This window comes from Meles meles, chromosome 2 (genome assembly GCF_922984935.1).
Source record: "Meles meles chromosome 2, mMelMel3.1 paternal haplotype, whole genome shotgun sequence".
NCBI classification, from domain to species: domain Eukaryota; kingdom Metazoa; phylum Chordata; class Mammalia; order Carnivora; family Mustelidae; genus Meles; species Meles meles.
Window position 1 is genome coordinate 36,467,286 of NC_060067.1, and position 23,944 is coordinate 36,491,229.

At 39.5% G+C, this 23,944-nt stretch overlaps 1 protein-coding gene across 5 annotated transcripts in view; it reads right to left on the reverse strand.

The window, feature by feature from the left end:
• The window catches only part of KLHL5 (kelch like family member 5), a 92,832-nt gene that overhangs the window by 17,179 nt on the left and 51,709 nt on the right, over positions 1–23,944 (reverse strand). For all 5 annotated transcript variants that reach the window (XM_045998078.1, XM_045998075.1, XM_045998076.1 and 2 more), the window contains 2 exons: positions 21,483–21,669; positions 2,091–2,315 (listed from right to left, as the gene is read on the reverse strand). In XM_045998078.1, the coding sequence (XP_045854034.1) occupies positions 2,091–2,315; positions 21,483–21,669 (412 nt within the window). The remainder of the gene's footprint in view (positions 1–2,090; positions 2,316–21,482; positions 21,670–23,944) is intronic.

Below are 23,944 nucleotides of genomic sequence, written 5' to 3' on the forward strand. Positions count from 1 at the left end.
CTATCAAATTCTTTATTGCTACTAATTTAAACCTTTTCCAAATGGTGATACATTGACAATATGGCCACAAATTATTCTCGCTGAATGCTTGCCTACTTTCAATGTGAATCTGTAGCTCCTTCCACCAAGAAGAGTTGTCCATCAATAGATGAATGGATAAGAAAGAAGTGGTATCTTTCTTTCTCTCTCTCTCACACACACACACACACAGAGGAATATTGCATGATAAAAATGATGAGATCATGCCATTTGAGACAACATGAATGGACCTAGAGGGTATCATGCTAAGTAAAATAAGGCAAACCGAGAAAGCCAAATGCCATATGATTCCGTTCATAGATGGCGTCTAAAAAATGAATAAACACGGGTGCCTTGGTGGCTCAGTCGGTTAAGCATCTGCCTTTAGCTCAGGTCATGACCCCAGGGTGCTGGGATCAAGCTCTGTGTTGGGCTCCCTGCTTGGTGGGGAGCCTGCTTCTTCCCCTGCCCCCTGCTTGTGCTCTCTCGCTCTCTATCTCAAATAAATAGAAAGGAAATCTTTTAAAATATAAAATAAAAAAATGAAAAAACAAATAAAGGACAGAATCAGAACTACAGATACAGAGAATAAACAGATGGTTGCCAGAGGATGGGAGGGAGATGGAAGGCTGGGCAAAATGAGTGGAGAGGGAGATACAGGCTTCCAGCTAATGAGTAGGCCACGGGAAGAAGAGGCAGAGCCTTGAATATAGTCAAGATGATGAAATAGGGATGTACAATGGGACAGATGGTAACTATACTTGTGGTAAATATAGCATACTGTATAAACTTGTCAAATCACTAGGACGTACACCTGAAACCAATGTAACATTGTGCATCAACTAGACTCAAATATACACATGAATATAAACATAAATAAATATATAGAGAGAGATAAGAAGAATACTCTTTTTCTCTCCTCTTTGAACCTGGGCTTGCCCATGGGACTTATTGTGACCAGTGCAACATGAGCAAACATGATGCAAGCAGAAGCTTGAAAAGTCTGTGCCCTGTGGCTTGCCCTGTGGCTTGCCTTCTCTTGCTGCTTTTGAAACCCTGTGACGGCCCCCATGTGAAGAAGCCCGCCTAGCCGGCTGAATGGTTAGAGGCATGTAGCCCAACTGTCCCTGTTGCCCAGGACAACAACCTGCACACCACTACACATGTGAATGAGGCCATACGCGATCACCTAGCTGACCTGCCGGCCCACTGGAGATCCATGAGAAAACCCAGCAGAAATCACTCAAGGCAGCCTGGACCAGAAGAATGTTTCAGCTGACCCCACAGATCCTTGAGCCAAATAAATGGTGGTTCTTGTAAATGTCTGACTTTCTGACTTGTTATGCAGCAAAAGCTAGGGTGAAACAGATACATGTCAAGCCGCATCTCATTCTATTTCCAGCTGCTTCCTTCTCATCGAAGAATTCTTTCTACTTCACCTATTCTTTCTCCTATCAAAAAAGATGGGTCCTGTGACACAAGACCCTAAATTATCTTCTGTCCTCTCAGAGTGAGACATCAGTTCCTTCAGAGTAAAGACGGTGTCTTCCTCGTCTTGGAGACCCACGGAGCAAAGAGCACGGCACACAGTATACGTTAATCAATGTCAGTTCAGTGAATTATTGAATGAAAGAATGAAAAAACTCTATCATTATATTCTCTGTGCCACCTCAGGATTTCTCTGGGTTTTTACCCTCTGCTTAAAAACCAGGGGCTATCGATGAAAAACAATAAAGCTAAAGATTTTTAAATAAGCATTTCATTTAGGTTAGATTAACACTGATTGCCAACCCAGAACACATATTTAAAAAGGTGGCTTATCACTCCCTCATGCTACGCTAAAATCCTGAAATATCCACGTTTTTACTTGTGCTGGTTGCTGTTACATTTATGTATACGCTTGTTTGTCCTGATGCTGCTTCCGGGTTAAGGAGCGTGCGAAGGAATGCTTGGTGACTGATTGCTGCTGACTCAGCCGCTGTCACAGTGGTCTTCTGCCTGGTACAGAATGTAAAAATGCTGTGGAAACTTAATGTACGGTATCATGAACAAACCTGCATAGTTATACTCACCAAGGCCATGCCTGTGGGTGGACATAGGGGGCATCACACTCCAAGTTTTTGTTTTGGGATTGTAGCATTCTACAGTGTTCAAAGTCTTCAGTCCATCTCTTCCTCCAACCACATACAGTTTGTCATCTAACACAGCGACACCAAACTGTAGCCTTCTCCCATTCATATTTGCTACAGGAGTCCACATATTTGTACGAAGATCATACTTCTCAATGCTTGTTGCTCCTTAACAGTAATACATAGAAGTTACGTAAATAAAAACTTTACTGTGTTTGAGTATTTTATGAATTTATACATATAAAAGTATAATTTTATTAGCATTGACAATAATCCTTTCATTATATTTCAATGAGCTCCTGCATGGCCAGGCCCCTGCTTCTATCCCTGACATCATCTCCTAGTATTCTCTAGGGCATACATAAGGCTCTATATTAAAAGGTCAAGTGAGAAAGGATTTTTTATAACAGCCAGAAATGGGAGGAAAAGCAAGGTAGATTAGTGTCTTGGAAGCCAAAGTAAAAAAAAAAAATTAGCAGGTAGCTTTAAAGGAAGATGGTGGCAGAGTCCCACGAATACAGCTAGATAACAATCAAATCCTACATCCCCCAGGAATGAATCTGAAGACTGGGAGAACAAACTCCACAACTAAAGGTAAGGAAGAGGCCACACTGAAGATGTAGGAAGTCTGGAGACACCGCTTGGGAGAGAAACAGATCATGGCCAATGTGGTGAGGAGGGAGCCATGGTCTCAGAGAAGGGCAAGAGACAAATTAGCACACAGGAGAATGCATGGGGAAAATGAATCTCCTTAGCAATTGGCTTAGCAAGTGAGAGGGCCTGCATTTCATGAGTTCTTGCAACCAGTGGGACTTAAAGCCTGGGGTGTTAAAAGTCAGCATGCAGTCAGCATGTTTTGCTCTTAGAGAGCTTGGAGGACACTGCAGCTGCTCCTGAAGATGACTGTGGACACACAGTATGGAAGCAGTAACCTGAAGAGCATCTGGGCACACAGTGAGGAAGTTAGTTGCTATCAGAGTGTATCCCAGGGAGGCAGCATTCATAGAAACCCCTCCGGGAACTCAGGGTTTCCTCCTGCTCCTCAGCATAAGCACAGGACCAGCTGTAGGAACCAGTGCAGTGCTAACACTCACCACCTACCTTGCTTACACCAAGCCCTGTTCCCCCAAACTCCAGTGGAACTGTCCTTTCCAGTCACACTTGCCTTAGTCCCAGGACAGCAGGCCCCTTCTCAGAAGACCAGCCCAAACCCCTGCCAAATGAGTTTTGTGAGGTCTCACTTCCAGTGGTGGTGGTGGCAGGTCTCATTTCACAAGGAGACCAGAGTATACCTAGTTAAAAATGCACCACATTCAGGCCAGGAACCAAACACTGACCACAACAAGCAAAGAGAGCCCCTGCAGGCAACTGTTCTGAAGGATAAAGTGGTCAGGTCACAATAGCAGAGCACACACAGCATACACTGGAGACACTCCTGGAAGCACCAGGCCTGAGGGAATAGGGGACACTACACTGCAGGGCACCATAAGACTTCTTCTCCATAGAGTCATTACCCTCAAGTCGTGACAGGAGACATAGCTGGTTTTCCTAACATAGAAAAACAGGGAGACTTAGACAAAACATGGAGACTTAAACAAAATGAGAAGACAGAGGAATATGACCCAAAAGAAAGAACAGGACAAGGCCACAGCTGGAGAATCTAAGCAAAGCAGATATAAGTAACATGCCTAATGGAGAATTTAAAGCAATGATCATAAGGATACTCACTGGAAAGGATACTCTTGAGAAAGGTGTGGAGGACATCAGTGAGACTGAGAATAAACTTAAGGGAACACAGTAATTCCATCAAACATAATTAACATTTGTATTATAGAAGGCCCAGAAGAAGGGACAGAAAGCTGGCAGATAACTTATTTGAAGAAACAATAGCTGAAAACCTCCCTAATCTGGCAAAGAAACAGATATCCAGATCCAGAAACACAGAGACCCCCCCCCACCAACAAAAGCAATAAAAGCAGATCCACACTAAAACATACTGTAATTAAAATGGCAGAATAGGGGCACCTGGGTGGCTTAGTAGGTTGGGGATCTGCTTTCAGCTCAGGTCATGACCCCAGGGTCCTGGGATTGAGCCCCACATTGGACTCCCTGCTCTCCAGGGAGCTTGTTTCTCCCTCTTCTTCTGCCTTCTGCTCCCCCTGTTTGTGCTCTCTGTCAAATACATAAATGCAATCTTAAGAAAATGGCAAAACATAGTGATAAAGAAAAGATATTAAAAGCAGAAAGACAAAAGATGGTTACATACAAAGAAACACCATAAGGATAGCAGCAGATTTTTCAGTAGAAACTTACACCACCAGAAAGGAGTGCCGAATGGGAAAAATCTGCAACCAACAATACTCTATACAGCAAGGCTATCATACAGAATAGAAGGAGAGATAAAGAGTTTCCTAGACAAACAAAAACTAAAGGAGTTCATGACCACTAAACCCAGCCCTGTGAGAAGTCTTTAAAGGGGAGTATTTGGTAGAAAAGAATGACCAAAAGACAATATGAAGGTAGGAAACACAAAAGCAGGAAAAAGAATATTTCCGTAAAAAGTCAGTCAAGGAACTCACAAAATAAAAGGATGTAAAATAGGACACCATATACCTAAAATGTGGGGAGGAGAGAAGAAAAGAATGGGTTCAAACTTAAATGACCATCAGCTTAATACAGATTGCTGTATCCAGAAGAGGTTATATACAAACCTAATGGTAACCAAAACAAAACAAAACAAAACAAAAAACACGAATAAATATGCAAAAAATAAAGAGAAAGAAATCCAAATATATCACTAAAGAAAACCAGTAAATCATGAAAGAAAGACAAGAAGGGTTCATAGAAAATCTTTAGAAATGATCACAAAACAAGTATTAAAATGGCAGTAAATACATATCTATCAATTATTACTTTGAATGTAAATGGACTAAATCAAAAGACAATCAAAAGACATAGTGTGACAGAATGGATTAACAAAAACCACTTGTGATCTCTCTCTGTCAAATAAATAAATAAAATCTTTAAAAAAAAATTAAAAAAAAAAACAAAAACAAAAACCAAGACCTTTTTGGTAGGGTCTTTGCCTGGTTTGGGGATCAGGGTAATGCTGGCTTCATAAAAAGAGTCTGGAAGTTTTCCTTCTGCTTCAATTTTTTGGAACAGCTTCAGGAGAATTGGTGTTATTTCTTCTTTGAAAGTTTGGTAGAATTCCCCAGGGAATCCGTCAGGTCCCGGGCTTTTGTTTTTTGGGAGGTTTTTGATCACTGCTTCAATCTCGTTACTAGATATCCGTCTATTCAGGTTGTCAATTTCTTCCTGGTTCAATTTTGGGAGTTTGTAGCTTTCCAGGAATGCATTCATTTCATCTAGGTTGCTTAGCTTATTGGCATATAACTGTTGGTAATAATTTCTGATGATTGTTTCTATTTCCTTGGTGTTAGTTGTGATCTCTCCCTTTTCATTCATAATTTTATTAATTTGGGCTTTCTCTCTTTTCTTTTGGATTAGTGTGGCCAATGGTTTATCGATCTTATTGATTCTTTCAAAAAACCAGCTTCTAGTTTCATTGATATGTTCTACTGTATCTCTCGTTTCTACCTCATTGATCTCTGCTCTAATCTTGATTATTTCCCTTCTTGCGTGTGGAGTTGGTTTGATTTGTTGTTGATTCTCCAGTTCTTTAAGGTGTAGAGACAGCTGGTGTATTCTGGATTTTTCAATGTTTTTGAGGGAGGCTTGGATGGCTATGTATTTCCCCCTTAGAACCGCCTTTGCTGTATCCCATAGGTTTTGGACCGAAGTGTCTTCATTCTCATTGGTTTCCATGAATTGTTTAAGTTCATCTTTGATCTCCTGGTTGATCCAAGCATTCTTAAGCAAGGTGGTCTTTAGCTTCCAGGTGTTTGAGTTCCTTCTGAACTTTTCCTTGTGATTGAGTTCCAGTTTCAAAGCATTGTGATCGGAGAATATGCAGGGAATAATGTCAGTCTTTTGGTATCGGTTGAGTCCTGCTTTGTGACCCAGTATGTGGTCTATTCTGGAGAAGGTTCCATGTGCACTTGAGAAGAATGAATATTCTGTTGTTTTAGGGTGGAATGTTCTGTATATGTCTATGAGGTCCATCTGGTCCAATGTTTCATTCAATGCTCTTATTTCTTTATTAATTTTCTGCTTCAATGATCTATTTCTGAGAGAGGCGTATTAAGATCTCCTACTATTATTGTATTCATATCAATATGAGTCTTTATCTTGATTAATAGTTTTCTTATGTAATTGGGTGCTCCCATATTGGGGGCATAGATATTCACAATTGTTAGATCGTCTTGGCGGATAGTCCCTTTAAGAATTATGTAGTGTCCTTCTGTATCTCTGACTACAGTCTTTAGTTTAAAATCTAATTTATCTGATATGAGAATTGCTACCCCGGTCTTCTTTTGAGGCCCATTGGCATGAAAGATGTTTCTCCATCCCTTCACTTTCAGTCTGGGTGTATCCTTAGGTTCAAAATGGGTCTCTTGTAGACAACATATGGATGGGTCCTGTCGTTTTATCCAATCTGCAACCCTGTGTCGTTTTATGGGCGCATTTAGGCCATTCACATTGAGAGTGATTATTGAGAGATAGGTTTTTATTGACATCGTGTTGCCTTTGAAGTCTTTCTGTCTGTAGATTGTTTCTATATTTCTGTTCAATGATATTCTTAGGATTTTTTCTCTTTTATAGGATCCCCCTTAATATTTCCTGCAGTGTCGGCTTGGTGGTTGCATAGTCTTTTAAGCCTTGCCGGTCTTGGAAACTCTTTATCTCCCCATCCATTTTAAATGTCAGTCTTGCTGGATAGAGTATTCTTGGTTGCATGTTCTTCTCATTTAGTACTCTGAATATATTTTGCCAGCCCTTCCTGGCTTGCCAGGTCTCTGTGGATAGGTCTGACGTTATTCTAATGGGTTTTCCTCTGTATGTAAGGAGCCTCTTTGTCCTAGCTGCTTTTAAGAGGGTCTCTCTTGAAACATAATTCCTCATTCTAACTATAAGGTGTCGTGAGGACTTTGAGAATCTAAAATCTTGGGAGGAGATCTTTCTGCCTCTAGTACATGAACGTTGTTTCCATTCGTGAGACTGGGAAAATTTTCATAGACAACTTCTTCCACTATATCTTCTAGACTTCTTTCTTTTTCCTCCCCTTCAGGGATTCCAATAATTCTGACGTTGGAACGTTTCATGGCATCGTTTATTTCCCTGATTCTGTTTTCGTGGCTTCTGAGCTGTTTGTTCCAGGCTTCCTTCTGATACTTTCTATCTGTTTGTCCTCCAGATCACTAATTCTATCTTCTGTCTCAGTTACCCTAGCTTTTAGAGAATTTAGATTAGATTGGAACTCATTGAGAGCATTTTGAACATCATCCCTGGTGGCTTTCAGTTCTGCCCTAACATTGTGAACACCATCCCTGGTGGCTTTCAGTTCTGCCCTAATCAATTCTGTTTGGTCTTCCATGGCTTTCTCCAACCTAGCTATTCAGGGATAGAGGGAACATTCCTGAACTTCATAAAATCTATCTATGAAAGACCCACAGCAAATATCATCCTCAATGGGAAAAAGCTTGCAGCCTTCCCGTTGAGATCAGGAACACGACAAGGATGCCCACTCTCACCACTCTTGTTCAACATAGTATTAGAAGTTCTAGCAACGGCAATCAGACAACAAAGAGGAATAAAAGGTATCCAAATTGGCAAGGAAGAAGTCAAACTCTCTCTCTTCGCAGATGACATGATTCTTTATATGGAAAACCCCAAAGACTCCACCCCCAAACTACTAGAACTCATACAGCAATTCAGTAACGTGGCAGGATACAAAGTCAATGTACAGAAATCAGTGGCTTTCTTATACACTAACAATGAAAATACAGAAAGGGAAATTAGAGAATCGATTCTATTTACTATAGCACCAAGAACCATAAGATACCTGGGAATAAACCTAACCAAAGAGGTAAAGGACCTGTACTCGAGGAACTACAGAACACTCATGAAAGAAATTGAAGAAGACACAAAAAGATGGAAGACTGTTCCATGCTCTTGGATTGGAAGAATAAACATTGTTAAAATGTCTATATTGCCTAGAGCAATCTATACTTTTAATGCCATTCCGATCAAAATTCCAATGATATTTTTCAAAGAGCTGGAGCAAATAATCCTAAAATTTGTATGGAATCAGAAGAGACCCCGAATTGCTAAGGAAATGTTGAAAAACAAAAACAAAACTCGTGGCATCACGTTACCCGATTTCAAGCTTTACTACAAAGCTGTGATCACCAAGACAGCGTGGTACTGGCATAAAAACAGACACATAGACCAGTGGAACAGAGTGGAGAGCCCAGATATGGACCCTCAACTCTAGGGTGAAATAATCTTCGACAAAACAGGAAAAAATATTCAATGGAAAAAAGACAGTCTCTTCAATAAATGGTGCTGGGAAAACTGGACAGCGATATGTAGAAGAATGAAACTCGACCATTCTCTTACACCGTACACAAAGATAAACTCGAAATGGATAACAGACTTCAACGTGAGACAGGAATCTATCAGAATCCTAGAGAACATAGGCAGTAACCTCTTCGATATCAGCCACAGCAACTTCTTTCAAGATATGTCTCCAAAGGCCAAGGAAACAAAAGCAAAAATGAACTTTTGGGACTTCATCAAGATCAAAAGCTTCTGCACAGCAAAGGAAACAGTCAACAAAACAAAGAGGCAACCCACGGAATGGGAGAAGATATTTGCAAATGACAGTACAGACAAAAGGTTGATATCCAGGATCTATAAAGAACTTCTCAAACTCAACACACACAAAACAGATAATCATATCAAAAAATGGGCAGAAGATATGAACGGACACTTCTCCAATGAAGACATACAAATGGCTATCAGACACATGAAAAAATGCTCATCATCACTAGCCATCAGGGAGATTCAAATTAAAACCACATTGAGATACCACCTGATACCAGTTAGAATGGCCAAAATTAGCAAGACAGGAAACAACGTGTGTTGGAGAGGATGTGGAGAAAGGGGAACCCTCTTACACTGTTGGTGGGAATGCAAGTTAGTGCAGCCACTTTGGAGAACAGTGTGGAGATTCCTGAAGAAATTAAGAATAGAGCTTCCCTATGACCCTGCAATTGCACTGCTGGGTATTTACCCCAAAGATACAGATGTAGTGAAAAGAAGGGCCATCTGTACCCCAATGTTTATTGCAGCAATGGCTACGGTCGCCAAACTGTGGAAAGAACCAAGATGCCCTTCAACGGATGAATGGATAAGGAAGATGTGGTCCATATACACTATGGAGTATTATGCCTCCATCAGAAAGGACGAATACCCAACTTTTGTAGCAACATGGACGGGACTGGAAGAGATTATGCTGAGCGAAATAAGTCAAGCAGAGAGAGTCAAGTATCATATGGTCTCACTTATTTGTGGAGCATAACAAATAACATGGAGGACATGGGGAGATGGAGAGGAGAGGGAGTTGAGGGAAACTGGAAGGGGAGATGAACCTGAGAGACTATGGACTCTGAAAAACAACCAGAGGGTTTTGAAGGGGCGGGGGGGTGGGAGGTTGAGGAACTAGGTGGTGGGTAATAGGGAGGGCACGTACTGCATGGAGCACTGGGTGTGATGCCAAAACAATGAACACTGTTATGCTGTAAATAAACAAATAAAAAAACAAAAAAAACCCCAAAAACCAAGACCCATCTGTATGCTGCCTACAAGAGACTCACTTTTGACCTAAAGACACCTGCAGATTAAAAGTGAGGGGATGGGGAAACATTTATCATGCAAATGGGTGTCAAATCAAGCTGGAGCAGCAATACTTATATCAGAAAAAACAGACTTTAAAACAAAGATTATAAGAAGAGATAAAGAACGACATTATATAATAACAAAGGGGACAATCCAACAAAAAATGTAACAATTGTAAATATTTATGCACACAACTTGGGAGTACCTAAATACATCAAACAATTAATAACAAACATAAAAGACCTAATTGATAATAATACAATAATAGAGGGTACTTTAATACCCAACTTACATCAATGGACAGATCATCTGAACAGAAAATGAACAAGGAAACAATGGCTTTGGATGACATACTGGACTAGATGGATTTAACAGTGATACTCGGAACATTTCATCCTAAAACAATAGAATATATATTCTTTTCAAGTGCACATGGAACATTCTCCAGAACAGATCACATGTTAGGCCATAAAACAAGTCTCAAAAATTTAAAAAGACTGAAGTCATGCCATGAATCTTTTCTGACCACAATGCTTTGAAACTAGAAGTCAATCACAAGAGAAAAAAATCTGGAAAGACCACAAATACATGGAAGTTAAATAACATGCTAACTAAACAATGAATGGGTCAACCAGGAAATAAAGGAAGAAACTTAAAAATACATGGAAACAAATGAAAATGAAAACAGAATGTTTTAAAATTCTGGGACACAGCAAAAGTGATTCTAAGAGGGTAGTGCAGAGCAATGTAAGCCTATAAGGAAAATCTCAAATAAACACCTAACCTTACACTGAAAGAAGCTAGAAAAAGAACAACAAAGAAAACCTAAAATCAGCAGAAGGAAGGAAATAATAAAGATTAGCGCAGAAATAAATGATATAGAAGCTAAAAAAAAAAAAAGAATAGATCAATAAAACCAGGAGCTTGTTCTTCGGAGAAAAAAAACAATAAAATTGACAACTCTCTAGCTAGACTTACCAAATAGAAAAGAGAGAGGACCCAAATAAGTAAAATCACAAATAAGAATGTAGAAATAGCAACCAACACCACAGAAACACAAGCAATTATAAGAGAATATTATGAAAAACTATATAGGAAAAAAATTGGACAACCTAGAAGAAATGGATAAATTCCTAGAAACATATAAACCACCAAAACTGTAACAGGAAGGAATAGAAAATTTGAATAGACTGATAACCAGCAAAGAAACTGAATCAGCAAAGAACTAACAAACGAAAGTCCTGGACCAGATGGCTTCATGGGAGAATTCTACCAAACATTTTCTCAAACTATTCAAAGAAATAGAAAAAACAAGGAAAACCTCCAAATTTATTCTATGAGGCTAGCATTCTCCTGATACCAAAACCAGATAAAGCCACCACCACCACACATACACAAAAAAATATCCCAATATCCCCGATGAAGATAGATGCAAAAATTCTCAACAAAATACTAGCAAATTGGGGGCACCTGGGTGGCTCAGTGGTTTAAGCCTCTGCCTTCGGCGCGGGTCATGATCTCGGGATCCTGGGATAGAGGATAGAGGATCTCTGCTCAGTGGGGAGCCTGCTTCCCCCTCTCTCTCTGCCTGCCTCTCTACTTGTGATCTCCGTCTGTCAAATAAATAAATAAATAAGTAAAATCTTAAAAAAAAATACTAGCAAATTGAATCCAACAATACATTAAAAAAAAATCATTCACCATGATCAAGTGGGATCTATTCCTGGGTTGTAAGAGCAGTTCAATAGTCTCAGATCAACCAACATGATACACTGCACCAGTAAGAGAAAGGATAAGAACCATATGCTCTTTTCTTTTCTTTCTTTCTCTCTCTCTCTCTCTCTTTCTTTCTCTTTTTTAAGAGAGAGAGACATATCATGTGCATGAGTGAGTAGGGGACGAGGGAGAGAATCTCATGTAGGCTCCATGTACAGAGTGCAGCCTGATGTACAGCTCAATGAGACCATGACCTGAGCCAAAGTCAAGAGTCAGACACTTAATTGACAGACACTTAACTGACTGAGCCACCCAGATGGCCCATGATCATTTCAATTGACATAGAGAATCGATTCCATTTAATATAGCATCAAGAACCATAAGATACCTGGGAATAAACCTAAGCAAAGAAGTAAAGGATCTGTACACAAAGAACTACAGAACTCATAAAAGAAACTGAAGAAGACTCAACTGACAGAGAAAAAGCATTTGACAAAGTACAACATTCATTCATGATAAAAACACTCAACAGAGTAGATTTAGAGGGAACATACTTCAACATAATAAAGGCCAAGGCTATCATCATCCTTCATGGAGAAAAACTGAGAGCCTTTGTCCAAAGGTCAGGGAAAATACAAGGATGTCCACTCTCACCACTTTTTTTTTTTTTTAAAGATTTATTTATTTATTTGACATAGAGAGATCACAAGTAGATAGAGAGGCAGGCAGAGATAGAGAGAGGGATGCAGGCTCTCTGCTGAGCAGAGAGCCGATGCGGGACTCGATCCCAGGACCCTGAGATCATGACCTGAGCCGAAGGCAGTGGCTTAACCCACTGAGCCACCCAGGCGCCCCACTCTTACCACTTTTATTCAACATAAAGCTGCAAGTCCTAGCCGCAGCTATCAGACAACAAAAAGAAATAAAAGGGATACAAATTGGTAAAGGAGAAGCAAATGTTCCACTATTTGCAAATGACATGGTACTATATATAGAAAACCCAAAAGATTGAACCAAAAAAAAACTGTTAGAAGTGATAAACATATTTAGTAACAGGATATAAAATCAATGTACAGAAATCTATTGCATTTCTAGACACAATAATGAAGTACAGAAAAAGAAATTAAGAAAACAATCCTATTACAATTACACCAAAAATATTGAGATACCTAGGAATAATCCTAACCAAAGAGGTGAAAGACCTGTACTCTGAAAACTGAAACACTGCTCAGAGAAACTGAAGATGACACAAAGAAATGGAGACATTCCATGCTTATAGATTGGAAGACCAAATATTGTAAAATCTCCACACTACCTGAAGCAAGCTACACATCTATCTATCTATCTATCTATCTAATCCATCTGTTTTTTATTTTTTAAGTAGGCTTCACACCCAGTGTGGAGCCCAACGTGGGGCTTGAATTCATGACCCTGAAATCAAGACTTTGAGCTCAGAGCAAGAGTTGGACACTTCACTGACTGAGCTATGGCGGTGCCCCTCTAGCTAGCTATTTTAAAGTAAGTTCTATGTCCAATGTAGGGCTTGAACTTACAACCCCAAGATCAAGAGTAATATGCTCTACTTTCTGAGCCAGCCAGGCACCCCAGCAATGTATACACTTACTGCAATTCCTCTCAAAATACCAACAGCATTTTTCACAGAAGTGGAACAAACAATCCTAAAATTTGTATGGAACCACCGGAGACTCCAAAGAGCCAAAGCAACCTTGAAAAAGAAAAGCAAAGCTGGAGGCATCACAATTGCAGACTTCAAGTTGTATTACAAAACAAGTTATAGGAATCAAAACAATATGGTACTGGCAGGAAAACAGACACATAGATCCATGGAACAGAATAGAAAACCCAGAAAGAACCTCACAGTTACATGGCAAATTAATCTTGACAAAGCAGACAAGAATATCCAATGGGAAATAAGCAGTGTCTTCAACAAACGGTGTGGGGAAAGCTGGACAGCAAAATTGAAGAGAGTAAAACTGGGCCACTTTCTTATACCATACACAAAAATAAATTCAAAATGGATGAAAGGCCTCAATGTGAGACCTGAAACCATAAAAATCCTAGAAGAGAACACAGGTGGTAATTTCTCTGGCATTGGCCATAGCAACTTTTTTTCTAGATAGGTTCCCTGAAGCAAGGGAAACAAAAACAGAAATAAACTACTGGGGCTACATCAAAATAAAAAGCTTCTGCCCAGCAAAGGAAACAATAACAAAACTAAAAGGCAGCCTATGGAGTGGAAATAGATATTTGTAAAGATATATCCGACAAAGAGTGAGTATCCAAAATATAAATAATTTATGTAACTCAACACCACAAAACCAAATAGTCCAATTAAAAAACGGACAGAAAACATGAACAGACATTTCTCCAAAGAAGACATAGAGATGGACAATTGACATATGAAAAGATGCTCATCATCACTTATCATCAGGGAAATGCAAATCCAAACTACGAGGTATCACCTCACACCTGTCAGAATGGCTGAAATCAACAAAAGAAGAAATTAACATGCGTTGGCGAGGATGTGGAGAAAGGAGAACCCTGTGGCACTCTTGGTGGGAATGCAAACAGGTGCGGCCACTCTGGAAAACAGTATGAAGGTTCCTCAGAAGGTTAAAAATAGAACTACCTTATGATCCAACAATCGCAGTATTGGGTATTTACCCAAAGAACACAAAAGCACTAATTCAGGGGTGCCTGAGTGGCTCAGTTAGTTAAGCGACTGACTCCTGATCTTAGCTCAGGGTTTGATCTCGAGGTCACGAGTTCAAGCCCCATATTGGGCTCCATGCTGAGCATGAAGCTTACCTTTTTTTTTTTTTTTTAAATTATTTATTTATTTATTTATTTATTAATAAACATATAATGTATTTTTATCCTCAGGGGTACAGGTCTGTGAATTGCCAGGTTTACACACTTCACAGCACTCACCATAGCTCATACCCTCCTCAATGTACATAACCCCACCCCCCAACCCCCCCATGAAGCCTACTTTAAAAAAAAAGGAACTAAGTCAAAGGGATACATGCACACCTATGTTTTTAGCAGCATTATTTATGATAGCCAAGATATGGAAGCAACTCAAATGCCCATGGATTGATGAATGGATAAAGAAGCTGTGGTGTATATATACACAATGAAATACTGTTCAGCCATGAAAAAGAATGAAATCTTGCCATTGCAATGACATGGACAGAGCTAGAGAGTATAATGCTAAGTGAAATAAGTCAGAGAAAGACAAATACCATATGATTTCACTCATATGCGGAATTTAATAAAAACAAAACAAATGAACATAATGAGGGAAAAGAGGAGAGGAGAACCAAGAATCAGACTCTTAACTAGAGAGAACAAATGGATGGGTACCAGAGGGGAGGTGGGTGGGGGATGGGTGAAATAGGTGATGGGGATTAAGGAGTGCACTTGCCATGATGAGCACTGGGCGATTAAAATAAAAACTTAACTCAGGTCATGATCCTGGGGTCCTGGGAAAAGCCCACATCAGCAGGGAGCCTGCTCCTCTCTGCTCCCTGTTCCCTCCACCTTGCTTGTGCTCTCTCTCGCTCTCTCTTTCTGTCTTCCAAATAAATAAATTAGATCTTTAAGAAAATTAACTGAATAGAGGGGAAAAATTTTTTTAAATAAAAACTTGAAGAAAATTTTGTAGCAAGTAAAACTACTAACACTATCAAATGCTACCAAGAGGACCAAGTAAGATGAAGACCACAAAATATTACTAGATTCATCATCACGGAGGTCATTAATAACTTTGTGGAGAGTCCCTTGTCTGAGTGGTTAAGACATGAGGAAGAGGTGAGGAGATAAGAGACAATGAGCAAAGATGATTCTATGAAAGTCGGCTCTAAGGGAGGAGAGAGATAGCAGATACTAAGTGGCTGAGAGAGGTTTTGCTCTTTTTGCTTTAAAACTGGATAAAGGGGCGCCTGGGTGGCTCAGTTGTTAAGTGTCTGCCTTCAACTCAGGTCATGATCCCAGGGTCCTGGGATAGAGCCCCGCATCGGGCTCTCTGCTCAGTGGGGAGTCTGCTTCCCCCCCACCCCCCCCCCGCCCGCCATTCTGCCTACTTGTGATCTCTGTCAAATAAATAAATAAAATCTTAAAAAAAAAAACAAAAAACTGGATAAACTTGAGTTTGCTCACATGCTAATGGGGAGGATCTAGTTGTGAGGAAAGAAGCTGAAGGGGTTCTACTTAACAGCGAGGTTCCTGAGAAGGGAGGAGACAGCTGTGTCAGAACACAGGTGTGGGGCTAGCTTTCCTAGGAGGAGGGAGGGGATACACATTCTATTGCAACCTGGAAGGACAAGAGTGTAAGTGCAGATCATGAACTTTGGAAATTATGAGTGTGGAAAGTTTGGGAGTAATAGTCTGGTCCATGTCTACATTTTTAAAAAAATTTTTTATGAACATATAATGTATTTTTAACCCCAGGGGTACAGGTCTGTGAATAGCCAGGTTTACACACTTCACAGCACTCACCATAGCACACTCCCCCCACAAAGTCCATAACCCCCCCACCCTCTTCCTACCCCCCTCCCTTGTCTACATTTTTTTAAGAATTAGGAGATTCCAGGGGCAGGCGGGTGGCTCAGTCAGTCAAACGCCCAACTCTTGGTTTCAGGTCAGGTCATGATCTCACAGTCGGATCCAGCTCCACATTGCGCTCTGCACTCAGTATGGAGTCTACTTCAGATTCTCTCTCCTTCTCCCTCCCACTCTCTCTTTCAAATAAATAAAGAAAATTAAAAAAAAAAAAAGAATTAAAGGATTCCAGGAACTCTGTTTTATGAAATGAAAAAGAAGTGTAAAACTCCCACCCCTCTAAAAGAACCCAACCTCCATTTATGAAGTGTTCAATTAGAATCTATTTTATGTCTCTCATTCTATGTTTCTAATACAACGTGTAATCAGAGCTATCTTCATAGAATTAAAATCAGGACAAATATTTATTCTAAAGTATTTGTTATAATTAGTTCATCAGAGCACTAATACTATTAATAATCTCCTAAAATTCAGAAAGTTTTGTGATATATATATGTATGTACATATATATATATTTTTTTTCTCATATGTTACAGTTTTTATTTTTTTAATTTACCCTACAAAATTCTTAGGTTATTTGGGATAGATTGCAAGTCTTTTTCCATCTCTGTGTTCTTTTTTTTTAAGATTTTATTTTTAAGTCATCTCTACACCCATCATGGGGCTTGAACTCGCAGCCCTGACATCAATAGCCAGACTCTCCAAGGACCAAGTCAGCCAGGCACCCCACCATCTCTGTATTCTTCACAGCCACAAATAGAGTTCCTTGTATGAAGTAGCTGTTCAAAAGTATTTTTTGAGCTTGAATAATCTTTTTTCATAATTTTTAGGTATAATGAAATTTTATTCATAAACTCAGATTATTTTATGTAATAGTATACTTTACTCATCAATCTAAATTTGATCTTTAAAAATTTCTTCATTCTGTTAAATAAAAAGCCAATGGTAATCAACTTTCCTCACTAATGAGTTTAAGGAATATATTTTTTTCATTCAAAGTTATTTTATTTCCAGTTCACTGAGCAGTATCATAGTTCTATGAATTGGTGAGTAAAATTTCCTTTGCTAACACCAAATATAATTTTACTTTTTAACAATCACTTTTCACATTTTATTCATAACCATTGAATATCTGCATGAGAATGCAAATACATTACTAGAAAGATGATTTAGACAATAGACATGGTATAAATAACTATAACACAATGATATTACTGAACAAATGTCAAAGCATAATCTCTTGTGACATTTTTGCAAAAAACCTGATATTTTTATGGAGTACTTTATATAGTGTTTAATTTAATTTTAATTTGTAAAAAGATTTATTTATTTATTTTGAGGGAGGCAGAGGGAGAGGGAGAGAGAGAATAATACCAAGCAGACTCCCAGTTGAGCCCCACTCAGGGCTTGATCTCACAACCCTGAGATCATGACCTGAGCCAAAATCAAAAGTCAGACACTTAACCGAATGAGCTACCCAGGCATCCCTATAATATTTAACTTTAAAGGAGGTAATATTGTTATCAAGGCTATTGAATAATGCCTCCCACAAATCCATGTTTACTCAGAACCTCAGAATATAAACTATTTTGAAAATGGGGTTTTGTAGATGTAATTAGTTTGGGAGTTAGTTAAGATGGAAACAAGTTATAGAAAAGTATGTTGGTGTGACCAAACATAATTCTTTTTTTTTTTTAAGGATGTTATGTATTTATTTGTCAGAAAGAGTTGGGGGAGAGTGTACAAGCAGGGGGAATGGCAGGCAGAGGGAGAAGGAGGGTGTCCGCTGAGCAAGGAGCCCAATGCAGGACTTGATCCCAGGACCCTGGCATCATGACCTGAGTGGAAGAGAGATGCTTAACTGCCTGAGCCACTCAGGCATCCCATCAAACATAATTCTTAAAAAATATATATATCTCCGGAGAGGGGCGCCTGGCTCAGAGGGTTAAAGCCTCTGCCTTTGGCTCAGGTCAAGATCCCAGGGTCCTAGAATTGAACACTGTGTCTGGCTCTCTGCTCAGCGGGGAGCCTGCTTCCTCCTCTCTCTGCCTGCCTCTCTGCCTACTTGTGATCTCTCTCTCTCTCTGTAAAAGTAGGCAGAAATATATTCTTTTCCTTCATGGCTATTAAGAAACATCTGCAGCTTATTTTTGCGCCCTCTACTAAGACATATGCAGGGACCAAGAACCCAATGATCAGACTGCCATCCGATGAATGCAAATTGCTCTTCATGACAAAGACTTTGGGTACAAAGTAAGTTAAGGCCAGGCAAGATAGCTTGAATCGGACAGGCGAGAGAAACCGACATCTAGGAAAGGCTCAGAAATAAAAGTTGGTCAAGTGACAATGGCCAGATCACAGAAAGTCTTGGGAACTAGGAAAAGGAACTGGCATCTTAGGTGGTAAGAAATGAAGAACGCTATCCTTTTTGAGCAGAGTAGTGCATGTTAAAGAAGAGGTAATGAAGCAGAGGGTGTAGTCTCCTGAGTGAATGCCTGCTTTGAATCCTGATTCCATCACTAATTAGCTGTGTACTCCTGGGGAAGACAGTGAACTTTTCTAAGCACAGGTATCCTAGGGCAATAACAACATTCAGCTCTTAGAGATATTATGAACATGAGATTAAAAATGATAGGGGAAGCACTTAACATCATGCCTGGACCAGAGTAGCAACACAAGGAATGCTATTTGTACTCAATGGACGTGATTGAAAGATGTAGGCTGATAGGAGGCTACAAGGAACTGGAAAGTAGCAATGGAAATTTAGAAGAATAAGACCCATTTGAGGGGCGCCTGGGTGGCTCAGTGGGTTAAGCCTCTGCTTTTGGCTCAGACCATGATCCCAGGGTCCTGGGATAGAGCCCCACATACAGCTCTCTGCTCAGCAGGAAGCCTGCACCCCCTCCCCATCTCTCTGCCTGCCTCTCTGCCTACTTGTGATCTCTCTCTGTCAAATAAATAAATAAAATCTTTAAAAAACAAAACCAAAGAGACCCATTTGAAAGAAGACTGGGTGATTGTCAGAAGATAAAATTTGAAAGAAAATGTATTATTTACTTCAGGTACCCCTTCTCATGCATGGGGAATTTCCCATGGAACCAAAGAGCTTTGTTGAGAGTCAGGAACCCCATCTCCCATAAAGCTGAAGACAGATACTCATCCTCACTCTCCTTGGAAGTTTAGGGCCTAGGATCGGCCTGCAACTAGTAAAATAGATACTTGAATCTAGAATTTAAAATCCAAGGCAGGCTTTCAAAGAAGGTGCAGTGGACATAGTTCCTGCCCATTTCTCCATGGCCTTCCTTCTCGGCCTAAATGAGCTGGGGTTGGTGTCCACTGATGCCACTGAAAAATGATGAATTTCAGTTCCAAGCCCCCAAGTCTGGGAGACACGGTCAGAGAAGACCTGAACACACAGAGTTTGAGATGAAAGCTGAACAACGACTAGATCTTTCATGCAAGCTGAAAATGTGAGAATAAAAGCAACACGAGAGTACAAGCAATACAAAAATAACAATTACAGCCTTAAAAAAGAAAGGGAAAGATGGAGAGGAAGAAATGCTGGTAAGGACTACCAAGCTGAACTCCAGTTCGAGGCAAATAGGAAGTACTTAGTATTTGCAGATTGATTACCTGGACTGTGGGGCTCTCCAGACATTTGAAATATTTATACTATAACTCTCACCAGCTATTTAACTTTACATATTTCTCTACCATTCAGTGATCAAGCCTATATTTAGAACTTAAGTTACTAAAAATATATAGTACCATATTATGTTATACGGGATAATAGTTACAACTATACCTTTGTTACCATGAGGCTAAAAGTTAAATTACAATAACTCTATTGATGAGAGCACCTATTTTTGTGTTCTTTAAGGATAACACACGGAAAAGAAATCTTCAGATGTGAATAATGCATCGAGGGTTTCAGTCCTACAAACAATTCAAGAGATGGCAAAGGACAGCCTCCATTCATATGGCAAATATTTATTGATGCCGTCTATGTCCATGGCAGTGTTCTAGGCTCTGTGGTGTACTGTTGAAAAAAACAAGTTTCTTGCTTTCCAGAGCTTACCTGGGAGGGAGGGAAGAAGTAGACAGATCAGGTGCTATGAAGAAACATAAGCAGAGGAATGAGATACAAAGAGGTATGCACAAGATTAGAAAGTGATGGACAGCTCATGATTGGCCAACGGAAGCCTTTTTTGTCAGACTGATGTTTGGAGATCCGAGTGAATAAGTTCTGCTAGGCATTCCAACATTAGGGCACAGAGCATTCCAGCGAGAAGGGACAGCTAATGTAATTTCCCCAATGGGAGATAATGTTTGGCTTGTTACATGAACAAGGAGGCCAGTGGGGCTAGAACAGAAAGGGTGAGGGGAGAAGTAGAATGAGTTGAGCTCAGAGATGTAGTCCCAACTCAGAGAGGTGCTGTCAGGGGCTGGAAGGCTGTTAGTACTAGGAATTCAGAGGGAAGGGAGATCAATGTACACTAGGAGATAACGCACAGAAAGCTTCTAGCACCCTATCTGGCACTGAGTAGGAACTATATACGGTGTTTATTACTCTTATTGTTGCCATTAGTAACAGCTGTTCCAAGAACAGTACAAAGAATTTCCAGGGACCCATGGCCAAGATTTTCCAAATGTGGGTGTTTTACATTTGCTTTCAATGTATATGGTATGTATACTTCCCTGAACCCACCACCATGCCCTTTGTACCCTAAATACTTCAGCATATCGTTCCCAAAACAAGAAACCACACTACAGTCATCAAAATCTGGAAACTAACATTTATACAGTGCTGTTATCTAATCTACAGACTTTATTTTGGATCTTATCGTTTGTTCCAATTATGTCCCTTACAGCAGAAGAAATTCAAGATGATGCATTGCCCTGTCTTTATTTGTATCAGTATGGACTCATGAATACTTACTGATTTAAGAAATGATCATCTTTTATCATCACTATCTATTTTGGTGTTGAAATTATCCCAGATTTGGACATTAGGGGCCTCTATAAATGGCCTCCTCTGTCCCTTGAACGGTCTCCATTATTCTTTGAGCGCTCCCTTTCTTTCTGGCACTACAAAATGTTCTGGATCTACCTTGTATTTTTCCAGTCCTGGAACCAGCCATTTCTCTAACGAGCTTTCTGGCCATGTGTGTTACTAATTAAAATTCCTCCCACCAACCCCCACGTTCCCTCCCAAAAAAGATTATTTAATACCTTTCGTTGAATCCATTCCTCCAACTGCAAATAATGTTCCAACTGTTGACTTTCTAGGTTTTGTCCGAGGGCTTTGTAACATGGGTCGTCTCTCTGGTAATAAATGGTACTTCATCGCTTCCATAATAAGTTTCTGACATTCTATATCATCCCGAAAAAGTGCATTATTTTCCATGTCTGCCAGGAACTAGAAAAGAATAATGAGTATGTATGCTGAATGAGCAAGAAAATAGTAATTAAAAGAATATAGAGTTCACAAATGGAAAGGCTCTCCTTTAGGAAAAAAAAATCCAAGACTGAACACCTATTTTTAACTAAAATATGCAATATTTACAATGTACAAGATTTACATTTTAAATTTCATTGAAAAATATAAACTGGTGGTATGCTCTGAAACCTGAGTAGTGTTTATCTCTGGATAGTGGAGAAATGGTGCTTCTTAAATAATCTTTTTACTGCTTTTCTATATTGTCTAGGTTTTCTAAAATAAGTCATTTTAACCTTATAAACTAGAAATTATTTTAACTGAAGAAGAGTAATTGTAAGTAGAAGTTGAGTAATTAGACTGCGTTTACCCCACCTCTCTAAATGGGGCTCAAAGAACAATAGCAGGGTCACCTGGGTGACCCCGTGGTTAAGCATCCAACTCTTAATTTTGGCTCAGGTCATGATCTCAGAGTCATGAGATGGAGCCCTGAGATGGGCTCTGCGCTTGGTAGGGAGTCTGCTTGAGGTTCTCTCTCTCCCTCTCCCCTGGCCCTTCCCACATCTTAAAAAAAAAACAAAAAAACCCCCAAAACCAGCAAAAACAACTTACCAGTTTCTCAAGGGGCAAAGAACTCTAAATAGTGATTATCCTATGAGAATTTATATACCTTGTGCTTCACTGAATCCCATTTTTAAAATTTATATAATTTTATGCAAATGAATAGATACGGTTCCACCCTGCGTTTTAAAAGATGATTTTCTTGTCTTATCAGATAAAGGGCTGGTATCCGAAATCTATAGAGAACTTCACAAACTCAGCATCCAAAGAACAAATAATCTAATCAAGAAATGGGCAAAAAAGGAATCTGATAAGAAGTTGGCTGAAAAAAAAAAAAGGAGAGAATGTGATCAGGCTGGAGACTAGAACAAAGCCATACACTAGATTTAGGGTATATTTTGGTCTGTTAGAAGAAACTGTATCCCAAAATTTTAAAGAAAGAAAAACTTATATGTATACAAAAAATAAGAAATGGGCAGAAGACATGAACAGACATTTCTCCAAAGAAGACATACAAACAGGCAACAGACACATGAAAAAATGCTCAACATCACTCGTATCAGGGAAATATAAAGCAAAACCACAGTAAGATACCACTTCACACACTGGTTAACATGGCTAAAATTAACAAGTCAGGAAACGACAGATGTTGGTGAGGATGCTGAGAAAGGGGAACCCTCCTATGCAGCTGGTGGGAATGCAAGTTGGTGCAGTCACTCAGGAAAACAGTATGGAGGTTCCTCAAAATTTGAAAATAGAGCTACCCTCTGACCCAGCAATTACACTACTAGATATTTACCTCTACAAATGTGGTGATCTGAAGGGGAACCTGCACTCCAATGTTTATAGCAACAGTGTCCACAATAGCCAAACACTGGAAAGAGCCCAGATGTCCATCAACAAATGAATGCATAAAGAAGAGGTGAGATACACACACACACACACACACACACAATGGAATACTACTCAGCCATCAAAAAATGAAGTCTTATCTTCTGCAATGATGCGGATGGAATTAGAGAGTGTTATGCTAAGAGAAATAAGTCAATCAGAGAAAGACTATTATTATATGATCTCCTTCATATGAGCAATTTAAGAAACAAAACAGAGAATCATAGGAGAAGAGAGGGAAAAATAAAACAAGACAAAATCAGAGAGGGAGACAAACCATAAGCAACTCTTAATGATAGGAAACAAACCTAGGGTTCCTGGAGGGGAAAGGGGTGGGGGGGGTGGGGTAACTGGGTAATGGACATTAAGGAGGGCATATGATGTAATAAACACTGGGTATTAAATAAGACTGATGAATCACTGAACTCTAGCTCTGAAACTAATAATACATTATGTTAATTAACTGACTTTAAATTAAAAATAGCAAAAAAATTAAAAAATGAATTTCTTTTCCTTTTGTGCTTGTTTCTCTATCCCCCTCCCTACCTCTTTTTGCTATATTTCTTTTATGCAGCCTATTGATCTATGTGAAATTAATTTTTAAATAGAGTATGAGCTGAGGAATATTTTATTTTTTTAAAGATTTTATTTATTTACTAGAGAGTGAGCAAGAGAGAGAGAGAGCACAAACAGGGGAGAGAGAGAAGCAGGCTTCCTGCTCAGCAGGGAGCCCTATGAAGGGCTCAGTCCCAGGATCGGGAGATCATGACCTGAGCCCAAGGCAGATACTCAACCAACTGAGCCA